Source organism: Glycine max, chromosome 9 (assembly GCF_000004515.6).
Source record: "Glycine max cultivar Williams 82 chromosome 9, Glycine_max_v4.0, whole genome shotgun sequence".
Taxonomy (NCBI): domain Eukaryota; kingdom Viridiplantae; phylum Streptophyta; class Magnoliopsida; order Fabales; family Fabaceae; genus Glycine; species Glycine max.
In genome coordinates, this window is record NC_038245.2 from 40,894,920 (window position 1) to 40,916,636 (window position 21,717).

At 33.2% G+C, this 21,717-nt stretch overlaps 3 protein-coding genes across 3 annotated transcripts; 2 read left to right on the forward strand and 1 right to left on the reverse strand.

Annotated features, from left to right (window-relative positions):
• Positions 1 to 603, reverse strand: LOC102663419 (uncharacterized). Its single transcript, XM_006588221.1, has one exon. The coding sequence runs from the start codon at positions 601 to 603 to the stop codon at positions 1 to 3; it is 603 nt and encodes a 200-aa protein (XP_006588284.1).
• Positions 604 to 14,351: 13,748 nt separating this feature from the next.
• LOC100782898 (putative pentatricopeptide repeat-containing protein At1g12700, mitochondrial) lies at positions 14,352 to 17,425 on the forward strand. Its single transcript, XM_041004999.1, has 3 exons — positions 14,352 to 14,483; positions 14,566 to 16,902; positions 17,021 to 17,425. Exons 1-2 carry the CDS (start codon positions 14,358 to 14,360, stop codon positions 16,105 to 16,107), a joined length of 1,668 nt encoding a protein of 555 aa, XP_040860933.1. The 5' UTR covers positions 14,352 to 14,357; the 3' UTR covers positions 16,108 to 16,902; positions 17,021 to 17,425.
• On the forward strand, positions 16,508 to 19,052 carry LOC100783434 (nucleolar protein 56). The gene is made up of 8 exons (XM_041005496.1): positions 16,508 to 16,517; positions 16,739 to 16,902; positions 17,021 to 17,178; positions 17,277 to 17,494; positions 17,571 to 17,823; positions 18,021 to 18,169; positions 18,265 to 18,399; positions 18,613 to 19,052. The coding sequence occupies exons 1-8, from the start codon at positions 16,508 to 16,510 to the stop codon at positions 18,963 to 18,965; spliced, it is 1,440 nt and encodes a 479-aa protein (XP_040861430.1). The 3' UTR covers positions 18,966 to 19,052.
• The last annotated feature ends 2,665 nt before the right edge of the window (positions 19,053 to 21,717 follow it).

Consider the following 21,717-nt stretch of genomic DNA (forward strand, 5'->3'; position numbering starts at 1 on the left):
TTACTCTTGAGCTTGCAGGGCATGTAGCACTTCTGCCAATGTGATTTTTGTCAGATCCTTTGTGTTCTCCAATGAAGCTATAGATGCTTCATACCTCTCCGGCACCGTTACTAAAATTTTCTCTACAATTCTCGAATCAGCAAAATCACTACCCAACAACTTTGTCTTGTTGGCAATACCCAACAATTTGTTTGAGTATTCTTTGATTGTCTTTGACTCTTCCATCCTTTGAAGCTCAAATTCCCTCCTTAAATTCAGCACTTGCATGCTTCGTATTCTATCATCTTCAGCGTATTCCTCTTTCAGATAATCCCAAATTGCTTTGGGTGATTTAAGAGTCATGATTCTGATGAATATCATTTGTGAAACACCAGTGAACAAACATGACCTCGCCTTTGCCTTCTTCATCTTTTTTTCCTTGTGATTTTTAATTTGGGCCGTGGTGAAATTTTCAGGCAGCGGATATATTTCATAATCCTCTTCCACAGCATCCCACAAATCCAAAGACTCCATGTAAGATTGCATTTTCACTTCCCAAAGATCATAATTCTCTCCATCAAAGATTGGAAGAGTTATGTGGGAAAAACTTGCTTCACCTTCCATGGTAGAGGTCCCGTAAGAATAAGGCTCTCGATACCAATTGTTGGTTTTGTGGAGGAAATTATAAAAAACAGAGGAGAGAAGAGAAACAATGCGTATGCGGAGGAAATAGAATTATTCTATTCTAATTCAAATTGTTCTCAGCAGCAATACAATAAATAACAAAAGATAAACTAATTAGATAACAAGATATTAGCAAAACAGAATATTAAAACTAACTTGCTCCTTAAAGATAGGAACCACTTATTTACTAGGCTAATCCATTAAAACTGACTTACTCCTAAAATATAGGAAACCAACTTATTTACTAAATCCTATTTTAAAAACTGAAAAAATAAAATATTATGCAGTTATAAAAGTATATCTTCAACACGTACTTAGCTTCATTTTTTATGTTATAAATATAACAATAGTCAAATGATTACTGTCTTGATTCAACCATCCTTTTCCTTCTCAATGTATTGTGGATGCTTGCTTTAATGATTTACTCAGTCACTCCTCATTGTTAGTGTTTCAGTTGTGAAACTAATCTGAAACTGACAAGATTATTTGAAATGCTTTATCTCTTATAGTTGACTTTGTTTATCTAAAAGCATAGAAACTAAAACTGGATCTTATTTTTTTTCTGATTGCTTCTTGTTCTCTTTTTACAAAATGAAAAAAATAAGCATACGACTATGCTGTCATGTATGATACAAACATGACAGTCTTCGGATGTTAAATTTGCACAAAGGATGTGAACATATGGTGAATAGGCAAAACAGCTTGGTGAAGGATGGAAGTAGACCCATTGTTTCTCTTGCTTTCTTCATACATGGATTGCCTAGGCCTCTGTTCAGACGTCCTAATGAAGGCATTTTAATTTCTCCTGGATTATATCTGCACTAGGTAATCACAACAACTCAAAGAAAAGAAGGCTGGCCAATTCAAAATCATATATTAGTAACCGTGCAATTTTAATGGACTCTGGGTGTAAGCCAATTTTCTAAAGTCTGAATTTTTTGTTCCTTTTCGTTTGTGTGCTAATACTTTCATAACTGTTTTTCTGGGGTTGAGTTTGACCCTAAGCCCAAATTCTAATTCTGATATGTTACATACAAGATTGTTTGTCAGTTTCATTGCTATATGCTGAGTATCAATAACTTAATATGTTAGCATTATTTTATACTGCTGCAAGAGCTTTTAAGTTCCATTCTCTATCTCTTGGGTTTATCTCTATCTACATTGTTGAGAGTGGTACAACATCGGATCTTAGAATCATCGATGCACCTTTCCATGACCAGCTCTACTTTGCTGTTGCTAATCAACCATGCTTGCTTGATGTTGGAATTGATGCAATGTATACAAAGCCTTCCAATCAGAGCAACTTCATTTGCAGACATTAAATTAAAAAAGTTATGCTAGAGCCTAGAAGGAAAAATAGCAAGCACAAGGTGGGTTTCTGTGTGCTCACACTAGGGTTAGTTGAAGTTGTTAACAGGTAAATTTAACAGTGATTTAGTTAAACATCCTAACCAAATTGAAAGAGAGGGAGAAGTCAGAAGGTATAAATTGGAGGAAAACTATTGAGTTAGATTGGATTTGGAGTGTTGTTGGTTGGAAAGGAGGGCAAGTACTCCTGGAGTTGTGAGTTACTTTTTTTCCATGTTTCCACTTGATTCTGCAATCATATTGATTTATATTCAGGGACAAAAGTGATTTTCAACGTAAGTCCTATTTACTTTTCTCATTTGATTCCTATTACAATCATGGTTGCTTCAGGTCTGTTTATAACTTAACACCAATAAATAAACTTTTGGTAAGTTTGGAGAATATCTTCCAATCGAACTTGGAATGGCACGGAAGAGAGAAGTTTAAATGGACATATGGAGGGTTATTTGATACTTTTGAAGTGGCCTCCTCGTTCTAAAAAATTCTGCACTATTATTTTGTAGATTATCCTTTGTTAATGTGTCAATGTACATAAACCCAATTTCATGTTAGTACTCTATAAGTGTGAATGTATGTTCATGAACAAGACATTACTCTTGCTCTTACAACATTGAATATGTTACTTTATGTGAATCATTGCTATCTTTCATTTTAACAATAGTCCTAAATTTTAGTGTCATATACAAGGTGAACACTGAAAATCGATTTTGAGACAAATATCCAAAAATGGGTATAATTTCTCCTAATAAATATTTTGCTATACTCGATCAGGAACTGTCAATATGCTTAAGAAACCCCTCACATTAAACACTAAATTTTCGGGATATGGATTTAGTAGGAGGGTTTTTCTCTTGGCGAAAAATTGTCCATAATTTTCTGGATATATATCCACCATTGCATGATACATTATTTAAACCACTTAATATTCTAGAACTTCATGTTGCGAATGGCTCTTTAGCCCAATGAGTGGCTTCAACAGACTGAGCCTAACCATATGCTCCTTGAACAACTATATTTAGGTTGTTTGAATTGGTGATAAAAAAAAGAGTAGAATATAATAGACCAAAATGAATTGAAATGAAATGGAATAAGGATGCCATTCAATTATTTAGATATTTTATTATGAAATAGAACAAATATTTTATTTCATTGTTTTTTTTAAAAGAAACAAAATGAGTTATAACTTTAATTCTCATATTACACTTACTTTTAAAATATTTTGTAAGATTTTTTTTAAAAAAAAAATTATTTACTGCTTCTAAGGAAATACACGAATAGTCATCGATTGCCAAAATCTTGCCCCTCCCATATTGCCAAATTAAGGTGTTCCATCATTTATCTCATGAATATACATACCCTTATGGATAGCAAGCAAGTTACTTGATATATTTGCCTAGCTCTAATCTCCTTTCGTAGAAAAAAATTATCTTTATTTTTCTGTAGACATACTTGATTTATATACTGAAAGTATGTTTCGTGCACTATTATTCTTTGAAGACAAGCGATACATGGACATATGTGTGTATAAAACATATGCGTGTAGTTTTCTGCTAAAGATAATAGGTTTTGTTAGTGCACCGTCACACATAGCTGAGAGTGTATCCATTTTAATGGTGAAGGACAGAGCCTATCAATCCAAAGCTACGTAGTGTTTGAGCAAAGATAGTAAGAATAAATAATATAAAGTTTTTTTTTGGCTCCACCACATTCTTTCCAAATTTAGGGGAAGAAAAATGACTATAAATAGTGGAGTGGAATGGATCTCATTCCATCCTTTTTAAATGTGTTTCATTTTAGTTTATAAAATCTAAACAATAGAATAACTTACCTTCCCACTCTATCTCATTTCTGTTCCATTTTCTACCATCAATTCAAACAAAGCATTAGTGATAAGCTAGGTTTGTGGAGAGCCACTAAAATGTGTTAGATATCACATTTAGATCTACGTTCTCTAACTTGGTATGGTGATCATAATAATGTAGTTTTATAAAAATTAGCTCTTAATCTGTACAATTTTAAAACCATAAAACAAACATAAAATGTGTGGATCACTAGCAATTGGTTACTACTGAGTACCAATGACTCCATATCTCCATCTATAAGTTTTTGGTTGGGTTTTTGACATGATGGCCTAATATAGCATAGCCTCTAGTATTATGTATTTTAGTAAAAATAATGATAAAGTGAGTTTTAGAGAGGAAGTTGTAGTAAACAATTAACTATAGTTAAAGCGAAAAATAAAAAGACTTAGTAGTTAGAAATGTTATAGATTTTTGTGAAATGCAATCACCAGAATAATAAATAATAAAGGTTAATTTTGTAATAATTACCTTATAAAATATTAGACAATTGTCTAAATATTAGTTGATAGCTATCTAAAAAATTTAGACTAATAATGTAGCTAAATTAAACTATATTCTTATAGTATTTCCTTATTCCTTAGAATATTCAAATCTTATCACAAACTAATCATGTGTAATAATACTCATTGTGAACGCAAAAAAGAATCGGACGAAAACAGTAGAAAGCATGTCAGTTTAATTTGCATCTAAGCATTTCGGTTTGAATAATACAAGTACTATTTTTACAACAAATGTTTACAATGATTTTTAAATAAAGAGAGATAATAAGAAGGAAAGAAAAACAATATAATAAGATAAATAACATCATAGGAAAACAAAGAGAAAAAAGTGTAATAATTATTATAAAAATAACATTACTATTTCTATTTTATTAATACAACAATAGCAATGAAGTCCCTTTTAAACAATGAAATAAATACGAATAGATAATCTTGCACAAGGGGAAAACCTCTTTACGTTGAATCAAGGATACGAAAAAGATGACATGTAAAAAAAGTGAGAAAAAAAGCTTCAAGAAAAAAAAAAACATGAATCCCAAGCCAGCAGTGAGGCAGAAAGGCATAGATTCCGTCCTTGGATGTTGCCCAGTGGCTTGGCCACCGATGGAGTGGGTCTTTGCTCTCTACAGATGCTGGGGTTCCTTCTTCGATCCTTGGGAGTTTTGACTGCCTCGGTCTCCAAAGTTTTTTCCTTATTTTTTCCAATTGCGTGCCCTATCGCTTTTTCTCATCTTGGGCTTTGAAGTAGTTCGTTACTACTTACAATAGTTAGCTTGAACTGCTCCTGATGGGGAAGAACAAGGGTCGTCAATCGCACTCAGTTGCAAAGCAAATTATGGTGAAGGGTACTACCTCAGGTTCAGGTAAATCCCAAACATCTGCTACTTCTGGTCTGGTTGGTGCTTGGATGTTGTTCAAGCAAATCAGAATGCTTATACTGCTTCACAGGATAATCTTGTAGGCAAGGTACTAGTAAAAAAGGCAGGGACAAGTTTTGCAAAAACTGATGATGTCGCACACCAAGTGTTTGATAATTTGTCGGAATGCAGTGCTAAATCTGAATCTTCCCCAAAGGTTTCTTGCACCTTAGGGGACAATGATTCAACCACTGATGATGATTCATCTCACTCCTATGGCTCTAAGTCATCACCGCAGCTAGACGACAATAAGGCTCCCACTCCTTGGGTCAATCTATTCAAAGATAACAGAAACCCTTCCAAAGGTTTTGGAATGAAGTTTTCTCCTCCACCCTCTGATGATGAAATGTTGTTGGAAGAAACTGATTTGCAACCCCTGGAAAAGGCTTGGGGACATAGCCTTATTGGTTATGTGGCTGGCCGCTTCCCAGGAAAGAAAGCTCTGCTGGATTGTTGCCAAAAATGGGGAGTCAAGTTTTCATACTCAGCTCATGAAAGTGGTTGGCTGGTGTTTAAATTTGAGTCTGAAGGTTATGCTAGCATTCTTTGACTTTGGCAATGAGGAGCTCAGCAAGATCCCTGTCTGGGTTAAACTCAGAAATCTTCCTCTGGAGCTTTGGAATCCTCAAGCCTTAGGGAAAATCCTGTCCAAAATTGGTTCGACCATTCGATCTGACCATTTTAATGCTTCTAAGGGGTTTATTTCTTTTGCTAGAGCTTTAGTTGAGGTTAATGCTTCTTTGGAGTTCATCGATGAAGTGCGATTTAGACTTCCTACAAGGAAGACTTTTGTGCAAAAGATTGAGTATGAAAATTGACCTTGTTTTTGCACGCACTGCAAGATGATTGGGCACCGCCTCACTAATTGTAAAACTGTCACTACGAATAAGCCTGTTCTCATCACAGCCTGCCCCACCTTGGATCAGCCACAAGTGGGTGATTCAGCAATGCCCCCACATACCAATACAGCAGGCCCCTCTGATAATCCAAAGAATGTCCAGACTAATATGCCTGTCCCTCCTCACAGAAAACATGTTCTGATTGCCAATCATGTTCCTGTCCTTCAGAATTCTTCTTACCTCAAAGAAACAGGGAACACTGAGTTTGGTGATCCTATAGAAGAGGGGTTTGTTCAGGTGAAAACAAAACACCAGAAAAAGGCAAAAAAGTGCAACTCATAAAGACAACATGTATTGAGGATATGCAAGCTGATGTCCAAAAAGGAAGAAATCATAAAGCTGTAACTAGGGTCGGGGAGGCTTCCTCCCGTCCGAATCCATGATCATTGCCTCTTGGAACATCAGAGGCTTTAATTTGCCTCTGAAGCATCATGCGATGCAAAGCTTCCTTTGCTGCAAGGAAGTTAACGTCATGGCTGTGTTGGAAACTAAGTTGAATAAGGTTTCAATTGAGGAAATCATGATAAGAAAGTTTGGTGACTGGCACTTCACCCATAACTTCGCTTCTCATAATGCTGGCAGAATTCTTATCCTCTAGAAGTAGGATAAGATTCATCTTTCTGTTTTGGAGTCAAATGCCCAATTGATTCACTGTGCTATTGATTGTAAAACCACTGCCAAGCACTTTCAGGTTTCATTCATCTACGGTCTTCACTCCATTGTGGCAAGAAGATCTATTTGGATAAATCTAAATAGTATCAATGTTAATATGAACTGCCCCTGGCTCCTCATTGGTGACTTCAACTCCATTCTGTCTCCCACCGACCATTTCAATGTAGCTGAGCCCAATGCTTATGAGTTGCAAGATTTTGTTGATTGTTATTCTGACTTGGGGCTGCGGAGCATCAACACTCATGGCTCCTTGTACACGTGGACTAATGGCAGGGTGTGGAGCAAACTGGACAGAGCTTTATATAATCAAGCCTGGTTCAATTCCTTTGGAAATTCTGCTTGTGAAGTTATGAAGTTTATTTCTATTTCAGACCATACTCCTCTAGTTGTCACCACTGAGTTGGTAGTGCCTAGAGGTAATTTTCCATTTAAATTCAATAATGCTATTGTGGATCATCCAAATTTCTCAAGAATTGTTGCAGATGGCTGGAAGCAAAATATTCATGGCTGTAGCATGTTCAAGGTCTGTAAGAAATTGAAAGCTCTTAAAGCTCCATTGAAGAATCTTTTTAAGCAGGAGTTCAACAACATCTCCAACCGAGTAGAGCTAATTGAGGCTGAATATAACAGTGTGCTTAATTCTCTAAAGCAATATCCTCAGGATCCTTCCCTTCTTGCTCTGGAAAACCACACTAGAGGGCAGACCATTATGCTTAGAAAAATGGAGTCTATGAAGTTTGCTCAGCTCATAAAAAACAGATATCTCCTGCAGGCTGATAAATGCTCCAAATTTTTTCATGTTTTAATCAAGCACAACATACACAGTCGGTTTATTGCTACCATAAGGCTAGAGGATGGGCATAACACTTCCTCCCAAGATGAAATTGCCCTTGCTTTTGTGAATCACTTTAGGAATTTGTTTAGTGCTCATGAGCTGACCCAAACTCCTTCCATTTCGATCTACAACAAGGGTCCTAAGGTTCCCACCGATTGCTTTACGGCCTTACTTTGTCCTACTTCTAAGCAAGAGGTTTGGAATGTTATTTTTGTGATAGATAACAATAAATCTCCTGGGCCAGATGGTTTCAATGCTTTATTCTTCAAGAAGGCTTGGAATATCATTGGTGATGATATCTTTGCGGCGGTTAATGAATTCTTTTCAACTGGAAATATTTTAAAGCAGATCAACCATGCTATTATTGCGCTTATTCCTAAGCATGATCAGGCCTCCCAGGTTAACCATTTTAGACCCATATCTTGCTGTAATTTGTTATACAAGATTGTGTCTAAAATTTTTGTCAACCGCATAGCCCCAGTGCTTGAGACTATTATTGGGGAATCTCAAACTGCCTTCACTAAGAACAGAAAGATGATGGACAACATCTTCCTAGTTCAAGAGATTTTGCGCAAATATTCCCGGAAAAGATCCTCTCTGAGATGCCTCCTGAAAATTGACTTGCATAAAGCTTATGATTCCATTTCCTGAGAATTCTTGGATTGGATGCTTAAGTCCATTGGCTTCCCAGCCCAGTTCTGTACTTGGATCATGGAATGTGTTTCTTCCACTTCCTTTAGTGTGACAGTCAATGGATCCATTTATGGCCACTTCAAAGGACAGCAGGGTCTTAGACAAGGGGATCCTCTCTCCCCTTATCTGTTTGTGCTTTGTTTGGAGTACTTTTCCAGAGATATGAGCAGCCTCAAGGATGATGCCAATTTTAAATTTCATCCCAACTGTGCAGATATTCTGCTATCTCATTTGGCTTTTGCAGATTATATTATGCTTCTATCTAGAGGAGATATCCCTTCTGTGTCAACTATGTTTGCCAAGCTTCAGCACTTCTGTAGGGTTTCGGGGCTTTCCATCAGCTCTGATAAATCTGCCATATACTCAGCCGGTATTAGGCCTCATGAGCTTTCTCATATTCAACAGCTTATTAGATTTCGCTTGGGTGGCTTCCCTTTTAGATACTTGGGTGTTCCCCTTTTATCATCTAGATTAAATGTATGTCACTATGCTCCCTTGCTTTCCAAGATTACTGGCCTGATTCAGGGATGGAGCAAGAAGTCTTTATCTTATGCAGGTAAGCTAGAGTTGATCAGAGTAGTTATTCAAGGAATTGTGAATTTCTGGATGGGGATTTTTCCTTTGCCTCAATCTGTTCTGGACCGGATCAACGCTTCGTGCCGTAATTTTCTGTGGGGCAAAGCGGATATTGGCAAAAATAAGCCCTTGGTTGCTTAGTCAATAGTTTGTTCTCCGAAAAAAGAAGGGGGTTTAGGCCTTTTTAATCTCAAGGACTGGAACCTTGCACTTCTTTCCCATATCATGTGGGACTTTAATTGTAAGAAAGATTCTTTATGAATTCGGTGGGTTCACCATTACTATTTCAGAGGGAGCGATGTGTGGAATTACAATACTTCTTCATCAGATTCAGTTTTGATAAAGAAAAGCATTCAAATAAGGGACTTTATTATCTCCAAAGAGCTAAGTACGGAAGAGGCCAAAAAGAAGATTCAATCTTGGAGCACCAATGAACAATTGCTTGTTGGCAAAGTCTATGAATACATTAGAGGTGTCAAGCCTACTATTAGTTGGTGTTTTGTTATATGGAACCCAGCAATCCCCCCTAAAATGTCTTTCATTCTATGGCTTGCTAAAAGGAGCTGGCTGCTTACTCTTGACAAAACTGCTTTTTTGAACAAGGGTTTCCTCTGCCCTTTATGTTCAAATGAGGCTGAGTCAAATGCTCATTTGTTCTTTTCTTGCAGGAAATCTCTTCAAGTTTGGGCTCACATTCGTGATTTGGCTCCTTTCCGCAGACGTTTCACTTCTTTGCAGCGCATTACTGACTATTTAATTAAGGGCAGATCTACATCAAGTGTTCAAGGAAAATTTCATTGTCTGACTATAGCAATTACAGTTTACTGCATCTGGCTGTCTAGGAACAAACTGATTTTTGAAGATTATCAATTTTCTGTAATAGAGGTTATTAGCAAGATTAAATTTCTTATGTATAGACAAGCGCACCTGTTGCATTTGTTTTAGCATCTTGATCTAGGCATTCTTGTATTAGGAAGGTTTTTGCTTTTCTCTAACTACGAGATATGTTCCGTTTATTGTTGTATCATTTTGTATTTAATATAATTTACATTTTTCCAAAAAAAAGATACGAAAAAGATGTTCTTTTAGTTTTTGTGGTACAATGAAATGAAAAAGAAACAAAGAGGCGAGATTAAAAAACAAAAATAGCCCATTGAATAGTAAAAAAGAAACTAAATATTCAACACGGGTTTAAAGATATAAAAGATGTTCTAAATTTTTCTTAGTCAACGATTAAATATTCAATACGGGTTAAAATTAAAGTAAAGGTGTAATAAATCAAGTAATGTCTATGATGAGAAAGCAAAAGTTTGGGATTAACCCAAGAATACGAGGATAATTTAAAACTTTGTTCTTTGTCCTTTTCCTTTTCTTTTTCCTGCCTCTCCCTCTTCCATTCTTTGTTATATTAGTTTTAGATTTTTTTTATCCTTACATATCTCTTCCGTGAGCTTTTGAGTTTATGAAAGATCTTATTTAATTTTATAAAAATAATTGATGATACTTGTAAGTTTTTTTCAACATATTTCAATAAATGCTTTAGTATAATTCAATATTTTTTTGGTTTATCTCAATACATATATTCACATGAAATAAATAGGCATTTAACTAATTAAGTTATTAACCTAAATACACTTCTAATAAAAGGAACTTGGTTAAGTTTTTGTGCTTAGATAAAATTGACTTGGCAGTTCTCAAGCATCTTTTACAAAATCTTAAGTAAAATCAGCATCGAATAATGTGTCTGAAATCCTTTGTGAATCCACACAAATATGCTTTAATCATCTCTCTATACCAATGCCATTTTAAACCTTTTGTCGTATGAAAGGAGCTTTACGTGTAGCATTTTATCTTTGCCTCTCTTTCCCAAAATGTTGGTTTCCCTATCTACAACCGAATTTCCCTAACAACCACCTGCAAAAACATGTCTGCAAATTAATCTGTTTCCTTGATTATTTGTCTCGTTGATTTTAATTCACTCCCTATTTCTTAGTAAATGAGATGAATTAAAGAACTTGGTAAAAGCAGCTCAAAATAATTAATAATAATAACCAACTATATCTATATTGCAAATATAATTCACTCGTGTTTGCAAAATATCTGTATATTTCATGGTTCAGAGCTTGTGGTTTCATCTACATACAGGGAAAATGTGTGCTTAGTTTGTATGTATATATGTATTTGCTGGCCATTTTAAGCCTCGGTCTCTCAAATAATATAAACTCATTTATCCATCTAACTGCAGAAATTGTTCAGATACATTGATACTTTTTTTCTTTTGAAGGGATTATCTTATATATGATACTTATCACAACTTAAATAATAAATTTTCTCTAATAAGTATCTCTTGTTTTCACATTTTATTTACGTCTACTTTTTTTTATAAAAAAAAATATTAATCACTTGTTATATTATTACTTTTGTTTCCCTCTCTCCTTTCTTCATATCCATCGATCACAAGCTCCAAGAAGGGATATGGGAATGTCGTTATTCTAAGCCAACCATTCGTGTTATTAGCCAATTAAAGTATTGAAGGTCACGAAATTTTTGGAAACAGGTGAATTGTTTTTATTAAAGAAAAGAGAAGTTAATTACACATTCATTTAATTATTTATTGTTTTTTGGGGGAGGAAGGATATATAAGGAAGGTAAACAGGAAAAAATAGTAATCAAGTTGGTAAGAAATTAATTTATATTTAAAAATAATGTGAGTTTAATCTTCACTGTTGACGTAACAACTTTATAAATGAGTAATTTATAAGTAATTTTTATCGATAATATTTGAGTATTAAACACTTAAATCTTTTAAGAAGAGTGAAATAAAGAAATGAAATGCGTGCATTCCAAATTTTAAAGGTCTTAGGAAACATAAAAACCCGTTGCAGTGCGTGCAACCAAGCATGGTGTTTGGGATTTGGATTTGAATAGCTAAGAATTTGATTTATGACTGACTGACATGTCAATCAGTGTTTCCCAGCCCCTTCTTTTACGTTCATTCTCTGCTCATCTAAGTGGCCATCATCATTGACTTCAACGCATGATGTTTTTGTTATCATTTCTATATCAGAAATTTAAATTCTCTCCGATTCTTTCTATAAGCATGCTACTCTTTTCTTTTTCGTAGAAATTAAAATTGCATTTCAATTCAGATAAACATGTCATGCCCGTTAATTTGGCACGACATGCCATGGCTTTACCAAGGACGGGGAAAGTTTAAAGGCAAAAAAAAAAAAAAAATCTGATTTCATATTAATAAATTTAATCCTCAAAATTTAACATATAAGTGAATTTAATTCCTATTTTAGATATTTTTATTTTCATAAATAATCAACTAGGACAAAATTCATATGTTATTCAAAAGAACAAATTTATTGATATAAAAATATAAGAATCTTTAACTTTTTTTATTTTTACTTTTTCTTCAATTAAACAAAACAATTATATGGTTATTTATATTTTTTGTTGAATTATTTCTTGGATTAACTATTATGTTTTTAGTTTTTGATTTTTTTTTTAGTTTTTACTTGTAACTCTGAACAAAATATTGATCAATCTTAGTTCCTATTCTTTTCATCCATCAACAATTTTAATTTTTGTCATCAAATTTTGTTTTAAGTAGTGATGTGACATATATTTTTTACAGATAATTTTATGACAACTTAAAAATTATTAAAAATGTTTAATTATCAAATATTAAATAAATGAATGTGACCCATGTAAGCACCAAACTTGTTCCTTAGGAAGCACAAGAAGCAATATTGTAAGGAATTTCATATTTTTCTTATAAGATGATGTTCCTGACAATTAAATATAATTGAGCGAACAGTTATTAAATGGTTTGTAATGAAAATAATAACAATGATTTCTTAAATGTACTTTTATTTTATTTATAATTGTATTGAAGTGGTTTACTTCTAGGATTGGCCAAAGTAGCAACACATGCATGCATGCCAATATTTAGTAATTTGGTAAGTAAATTGCATGAAATGGACAGAATATTGGTAAAGGGTTCAGAAGCTAGGGACCATGATAACCGCGTCATCCTCATAGATGGAGCTATGTAGTAGTCAAGTTCGTTTCAGATATTTGAGACTCCATCCATTATTTCAGTTAATTAGTTTCTCCAGATGCATTCACATGTTCTCTAGTTGTCATTCCATGTATTATATACACGTAATCCAGACATTTAAATAAATTTACAATAATCTTTATATATTTAATATTTAATTTCTTTATGTACCTTTTCATGGTATCATTCATTTTATCATATATACTTTCTAAAAAATTGATGTATAAATATCACCATTGCTTAACAGAAATGAAAACAGATCCAGTGCATTAAAAAGGAGAAAAGAAAGAAAACGGACTTTGAAGCGTTCAAATTAAACAAATATCGTTTGGACAGGAAATTATATTATAGTCCTCTATGTATAGTTATGAAGTATCACTTGGTGTCTTTAAAGATTGTAAGATGTCCATGATATGTATCTTCCTATTTTTTTAACCAGAAAAATCATATATGATTGAGAGTTAAAATTGCTTATTTTGAGCCATTTAAAAAAAAAAGATAAAAAATATATTTCTAAATTGTCCTTTCACCTCATTTCTTCTTGGTTTCCATAAAAAAAATCAGGACCTACTTCCTTCAACCAGTTTTAGGGAATAGTTGCACCCTGAACAAATATGATCTGAAACCTTCTTCTAAAACAATATATATATATTGAAATAGGAGATCATGACTTACCATTGTTATATACTAGAAGCAAGATTTTGTTTTAGAATGCTCCAAAACTAATTTTTGGGTGATAATTAAATCTTTCATTTTAAAAGCTCGTGACATTGATAAATATAAAAATTGACTACAAAGTTTATTCACAAAAAAATAAAATAAAGGCAAGCAAAAACATTTTACTTTCTAAATATTTTTCTATAAATTATCCATAATTTACTGGTAACTTCCTTCAATCTTGTCATTACTTTACAAACCTTTATTTATTTTGAAAAACTATAAAGATTTCCCCCCAACACAACAGGTCACATTAAAGTTTACAAAAAATAAAGAATAATAGAAAAATAAAAATATTTTAAATTAATTATTTTTAAACTTAAAATACTTAAAATGTAAATGCTATTTTATGGTGGAGAAAAATAAAATTAAAAGAAAAATATTAATAATTTTTAATCATCGTTACTTTAACTGAATTATTTTTAAATTAAAAATATTAGTATTAAATCATGTTAATGGAAAATTTAAAAAATATAGAAGATGAAAATTAAATATTTCAGACTTAATAATTTAAAATAAAACAAATGTGAAACTTTAATTTTTATAATAAACAAAGTAGATTTAAAAGACTATGGAAGTTTTGTATATGCCCTGCCTTCCATTCCATAAGTTCTTGCATTGGCTTTACGCCGAAGCTGAAATCGGAGAAAACCGAGCTTTGATTTCTCCCCAACAAACACAATCCATTCTCAACCATGTCATTCTCACGAAGGTTAAGGTTTTCTGTCTCTCTTTCCATTCCCAATTTTTCCTCTTTTCTTCAAAACTCCTCACATTCTCACTTTCACTCTCAGCCCCCATCCATTCAAAATGTTGACGATGCCGTTTCCCAATTCAATCGCATGCTGTGTATGCGTCATACCCCACCCATCATCCAATTTAACAAGATTTTAGATTCCTTTGCAAAGATGAAGCACTATTCCACCGCTGTTTCCCTTTCTCACCGATTGGAACTCAAGGGAATTCAGCCTGACCTTATTACTTTGAACATTCTCATTAATTGTTTCTGTCATATGGGTCAAATCACTTTCGGCTTCTCTGTATTGGCCAAGATTCTCAAGAGGGGTTACCCGCCCGACACCGTAACCTTGAATACACTGATCAAAGGTCTCTGTCTTAAGGGACAAGTCAAGAAAGCACTGCACTTTCACGACAAGCTATTAGCACAAGGATTTCAACTCAACCAAGTTAGTTACGCGACTTTGATCAATGGAGTATGTAAGATAGGAGACACAAGAGGTGCCATCAAGTTGCTGAGAAAGATTGATGGACGACTGACTAAACCTAACGTGGAAATGTACAGCACAATTATTGACGCCCTGTGCAAATATCAACTTGTAAGTGAGGCTTATGGTTTATTTTCTGAAATGACTGTCAAGGGAATTTCTGCTGATGTTGTCACGTATAGTACTCTAATATATGGCTTCTGCATCGAGGGTAAGTTGAAAGAAGCAATTGGTTTGTTAAATGAAATGGTATTGAAAACTATCAACCCAAATGTTTATACCTATAATATACTGGTTGATGCATTATGTAAAGAAGGAAAGGTGAAAGAAGCAAAAAGTGTGTTAGCTGTGATGCTCAAAGCATGTGTGAAACCTGATGTTATTACGTATAGTACTTTAATGGATGGATACTTCTTAGTTTATGAAGTGAAGAAGGCACAACATGTATTCAATGCTATGTCCCTAATGGGAGTGACTCCTGACGTTCACACTTACACGATCCTCATTAACGGATTTTGTAAGAATAAAATGGTGGACGAGGCATTAAATCTCTTTAAGGAAATGCATCAGAAAAATATGGTTCCCGGTATAGTCACATACAGTTCTCTTATTGATGGTTTATGCAAATCAGGGAGAATACCTTATGTTTGGGATCTTATTGATGAGATGCGTGATAGAGGTCAACCCGCAGATGTAATCACCTACAGTTCTTTAATAGATGGATTATGCAAAAACGGTCATCTTGACAGGGCAATTGCATTGTTCAACAAAATGAAAGATCAGGAAATTCGACCGAATATATTCACATTCACTATACTTCTTGATGGACTATGTAAAGGTGGAAGACTTAAGGATGCACAAGAGGTTTTTCAAGATCTTTTGACTAAAGGATATCATCTCAATGTCTACACATACAATGTTATGATCAATGGGCATTGTAAACAGGGCCTGCTCGAGGAAGCATTGACCATGCTGTCAAAAATGGAAGACAATGGTTGCATCCCTAATGCATTTACTTTTGAAACTATCATCATTGCTCTCTTTAAAAAAGATGAGAATGATAAGGCAGAGAAACTTCTTCGACAAATGATTGCTAGAGGCTTGTTGTAAGACTAAAACTATGTGAGAACTTTCTAGTTACACGTGAAAAAGAAGATGGACAATGCAATGGGCTCAATATCACTTTACTTTTGATTAAAGGTGATATGTACTTAGCTTCATTTTTTATGTTATAAATATAACAATAGCCAAATGATTACTGTCTTGATTTAACCATCCTTTTCCTTCTCAATGTATTGTGGATGCTTGCTTTAATGATTTACTCAGTCACTCCTCATTGTTTGTGTTTCAGTTGTGAAACTAATCTGAAACTGACATGATTATTTGAAATGCTTTATCTCTTATAGTTGACTTTGTTTACCTAAAAGCATAGAAACTAAAACTGAATCTTATTTTTTTCTGATTGCTTCTTGTTCTCTTTTTACAAAATGAAAAAAATAAGCATACGACTATGCTGTCAGGTATGATACAAACATGACAGTCTTCGGATGTTAAATTTGCACAAAGGATGTGAACATATGGTGAATAGGCAAAACAGCTTGGTGAAGGATGGAAGTAGACCCATTGTTTCTCTTGCTTTCTTCATACATGGATTGCCTAGGCCTCTGTTCACACGTCCTAATGAAGGCATTTTAATTTCTCCTGGATTATATCTGCACTAGGTAATCACAACAACTCAAAGAAAAGAAGGCTGGCCAATTCAAAATCAGTTTAGGTGTATCAGATCCAAAGATTGGTTGTCAGATATCTGAACTCCCTAAAATTCCTTGCCAAAGTAACGAGTTTGACAGTGAGCTTCTTCGTGGTGTGCGCCTCCATTTTGATAGGTTTGTTAGTGACCTCAAGGTTAACATTTTCTCCTGCCTCTTGTGTTTCTTGCAAGCAGGATCCCCGTGTCCTGTAGAAATATATTTCTCGAATTAATTTATTTAAATTTCTTTTTTCCCTTGATTGAATTCTGTAGTCCAGGGATTTGGAAAAGGCACAACTTGGTCTGGGGCATAGTTACAGCAGAGCAAAGGTGAAATTCAATGTTAACCGTGCCGATAATATCGTCATTCAAGCAATTTTCCTTCTTGATACACTTGATAAGGATATTAATTCATTCTCCATGAGAGTCAGGTGGTTTGTGTTGGACAGTGAATTCTCTGATAAGTATATAATTTTCATATTCTAAATAGTTTTCTTCCTTTAGGAGAATTATTAAACTTGAAGAGTTGAATTCTCTGCTGTTCATCAATTGTGTGCCGAGAATGGTATTCTTGGCATTTTCCAGAACTGCTGAAGATTATAAATGATAATTATCTGTATGCCAAAGTTGCAAAATTTATTGAGGATAAATCAAAGCTGTCTGAAGACAAGATTGCAGCCGTAACTGACATAGTTCGTGATGAAGATAAAGCGAAGGAGATTGTGGAAGCTGCCAAGGCCTCCATGGGTAGAATTCTTGTATTTGTGCTGCTTTTGACTTTTGTCTCATTCTCTATTTTAATCTTCCCCTTATTTTTCTTCAGGACAATATTTGTCCCCAGTGGACTTGATTAATGTCCAACAATTTGCACAGAGAGTAATGGACCTATCCAAGTACAGGCGGAAGTTGTATGATTACCTGGTTGCTAAAATGAATGACATTGCACTAAATTTGGCCTCTTTAATTGGTGAAGTTGTTGGTGCACGATTAATTTCCCATGCAGGTAGCCTCACAAATTTAGCTAAATGCCCTTCTTCAACTCTTCAAATTCTTGGTACAGAGAAAGCTCTGTTCAGGTTCCTGCTTCACACATATAAGGCAATAGTTGCCCATCACTCAAATCCCCCATCATTTGCAGCCAAACTTCCTTGTCATGGTTCCCGTGTTTTTTGTCAAGAAAGCAGCTAATTTTGGTATTCATTGTTGATGCCACTATTCTTTGTTTGCTGTTACTTGACTTCTAATTTGTAATGTCTTTGACTGTTCTATTCAGGGCATTAAAAACAAGAGGACACACTCCTAAATATGGTTTGATATTCCACTCTTCTTTTATTGGTCGAGCATCTGCCAAAAATAAGGGCCCAATAGCTCGCTATCTTGCCAACAAATGTTCAATTGCATCACTGATTGACTGCTTTTCTGGCTTGTTTCTTACATTTTAATTTTAGCAATCTTGTGCCTTACTTAGTACCTCAGTACCTCATTGCATGAGATGATTTTGTTGTACTGTGATGCAGAAAGGGGTACTACTACGTTTGGGGAGAAACTCCGTGAGCAAGTTGAGGAGCGACTTGATTTTTATGACAAGGGAGTTGCCCCTCGTAAGAACATAGATGTCATGAAGTTGGCTATTGAAAGTGTTGAAAACAAAGGTAAGGATGGGGGGATCTACCCCCTGGTTCCCTCCCAACATCCTCGATGATTCCCTTGAGTAATATGCATTTGGTTTAAACTCTCTCAGATTTCATTGCCATGTTTTTCTTTTTTTGCTGATATATATATATATATATATATATACATATATATATATATACACGTGTGTGTGTTATAGTGGGATTCTACTGATTTATGATAAATTGTTGTAGATACAGCGATGGAAATAGAAGCACCAGTTGAAGTTTCAGGCAAGAAAGCCAAGAAGAAGCATACAGCTGTCGTTACAGATGACATGGCTGTAGATAAGCCCACAGAGACTACAAATGGTGATGCATTGGAGGATCATAAGTCAGAAAAGAAGAAGAGAAAGAAAGAAAAGAGGAAATTGGACACGGAGAACGATCAAGCCATGGATGATGGTGCTAATGGGGTTGAAAGCGAACAAGATGGAGCAGTTAAAAAGAAGAAAAAAAAGGATAAAAAGGGTGATAATGGAGAAGTACTAGTGGCTGCTATTGAGACTAAGAAGAAGAAGAATAAATCAAAAAATAGAGATACTTAATAAAACTATGGAGTGCAATTTTAATTGGTAAAAACGGATTTGTCATGTAACTATTTTTGGATAATGTCATGTTTATTTTTTCTGCTATGTACTTCTGTCAATTGCTTCGCTTTGTGCTGACTGCTTTTCATTTTTAACATACAATTTTTGTTCTAACGAGTTTTGGAAAATCATTACGTTATTTGAATATATATACATACATTATACATAATACTCTTAACATGATAATAATTCAATAATTCAACTCCATAATAAAGGAAAAAATAACGAATTACAATAATAAAGTGTTAATAGTATATCAAATTATATAAATGACAAAGTCATACATCAATTCATAAAAACACAAGTGACAATAGTTAAAACATTTTTTGTTTACATAAAGTGGAAAACACTAAAGAGATGAAAACTTGCATGGTCAATGAGGGGCAAAAATTACATGACAAGAGATGAAAACTTGCAAGTCTACTAATTATATCAAGAGTTTGATAATTTTCTATACCCATATTTGAAATTTAAACATAAATTTGGTCATGGCAACTGACAAGACGAGTTTAAAGAAAAGGACGTTACCACTTAACGCAATTGTCAAAGAATTCTCATTTAATGCAATGTGTATATTTTGTTTTGTTTTGACATAAAAATCTTTGTAAAAGATGAACTCGTGATAATAAATGTTGTTAGAAAATAATTTTTATATTACAAAAATATGCATAATTTGATTATTACAAAATATATAATTGAATTTGATGTCATTAAGATATTATTTTTAATTTTCATTTTATATAGAATTGTACTATGGTATATAAAAATTTATCTTATTTCTGTAAATGAAAATTTATTTGTAATCACTAAATACCCATGCTGCTTTATTGTCATTCTTGAAATAGACCATGAGAAAGTGACTAATTTAATTTTTTTATGGACAAATGTTAATTATAAAATTATTAATTTTTGTTAGTAGAATTAATTTCTTATTGATATTATTATAGGTTTTTCTTTAGTTGTGATTATTTAGTTTAGTTAGTTGGTTAATATTAGTTATCTTCTCCTATACTCTTGTAAATATACTAAAGATATATTTTGGCCACAAAATAATTTTTCTTTATCTGTAAAAATCATTAATGTACATTTTTGTTTTTCCGATAAAACATTTTTTTATTTACGTAATTAAGACTCAAACTCTAAGCATGCATAAAACCCTTTTAACATATGGTCATGTTACTCCTTCCGTTCCAAATACACACATATTAAGGGATATAAGTATGCAATATGATTGTATTTAGTTTAAAATTCTCTTATTTAATATAAGATATAAATTAAATGTGATTTGTTATTCAGTGAAGTGCTTTTAAATAGGTTGTGTAAATGTGTAATGTTTCTTGTAAACATCAAATTTAATTATTTTAAATGAGAGAATATGTGAAAAAATAAATTAGCAAACGTAAAATTTTTAAAACATCAATAATTTTTAAATAAGTAAAAATAAAATATCAATAATTTTAGAACAAGGAAGTATTTGTATTCTTGTGTGTGGTGGAAGGTGGTCTAAAATTATGTGCACATTTTAACTGATTCTTACAAATATTTTTCTATTTAATAGGCATTACTTGACAAGTTGACATCATTTTCAAGAGCATTGTTATATGAATTTTTTTTTTTTCTAAACACAAAAGTGGCCGGTAAAATAAAAAATCGATATTTGATGTAAGGAAAACATATAGTTATATAGAATATCACATACATCTAGTATAATAGTTTATATATAAAAAATCACCATAACTTTAATAAATATATGTTATTAGTATAAAAAAATTATAGACTAAAATATATTTTTCGTTCTTATATATTTTTCGTCTTCGTAAAATTGAAATATATTATTTTTTATCCGAAATTAGGATTGAACGAATCCGAGTCTACTAGCCATTTTTTAAAACTTAAATTATAGACTAAAATATATTTTCGTCCCTATAAATATTGAAATGTTTGAAATCTATCCTTGTAAAATTTTGAATCTTTTTTTATCCTTCAAAATTTGAAATTTATTACTTTTTGGTCGATGTAGGTTTGGATATTTAAACCTATGTGTCACGCTTTCATTGGTTCCATTGATGACTATGTGAATGAGTGATTCATGAGAGTTAAAAATCGTCACAAAATGTAAAAAAAAAAATCCACAATTTTGTAAATATCTCTTTCCTAACTTCCTTATTCTTTAACTTTCTTCATCTTCGAATTTAAATAAACAATTTTTTTTTAAATGTTATGTTCAAATGCAATAGCCAGTACCACCTTATTGACCCTGTCATCTTCTTTGAATTTTCCTTTAGTCTGAAAATCTAACACTTTCACTCCCAAATTCAACATTACGAATATTAATTCCAATGTTCTATTGAAATCAAACATTGCTTACAAACTCAACAACCTGACTTTCAAATTCACCTTTCTCTCGAATTAGCATAGTGGATGGAGAAGATGAAGAAAGTTAAAGAAGAATGAGGTTAGAGAAGAGGGATATACAAATTTTTAGGATTTTTTCTTTACATTTTGTGGTGGTTTTTAACCTCCAGAAATCATTCACTCTCATAGTTATCAATAAAATCAATGCAAGAATAACATGTAGGTTTGGATACCTGAATCCACGTCTGAATAAAAAGTAATATATTTCAATTTTTTTTAAAAGAAAAAAAGATTCAAAATTTTACAGAGACAAATTCTGAACATTATTTATAAAAATCAAAAATATGTTTTAACC

Bases quoted from the DNA above. Each gene is read 5' to 3' on its own strand.
- LOC102663419 (XM_006588221.1), bottom strand. From the start codon at position 603: ATGGAAGGTGAAGCAAGTTTTTCCCACATAACTCTTCCAATCTTTGAT.
- LOC100783434 (XM_041005496.1), top strand. The intron at 17,824-18,020 runs GTTCCTGCTTCA...TGTTCTATTCAG, and splicing joins ACAGAGAAAGCTCTGTTCAG to GGCATTAAAAACAAGAGGAC. The intron at 18,170-18,264 runs GCTTGTTTCTTA...ACTGTGATGCAG, and splicing joins ACTGATTGACTGCTTTTCTG to AAAGGGGTACTACTACGTTT.
- LOC100782898 (XM_041004999.1), top strand. From the start codon at position 14,358: ATGCCCTGCCTTCCATTCCATAAGTTCTTGCATTGGCTTTACGCCGAA. The intron at 14,484-14,565 runs GTTAAGGTTTTC...TTTCACTCTCAG, and splicing joins ACCATGTCATTCTCACGAAG to CCCCCATCCATTCAAAATGT.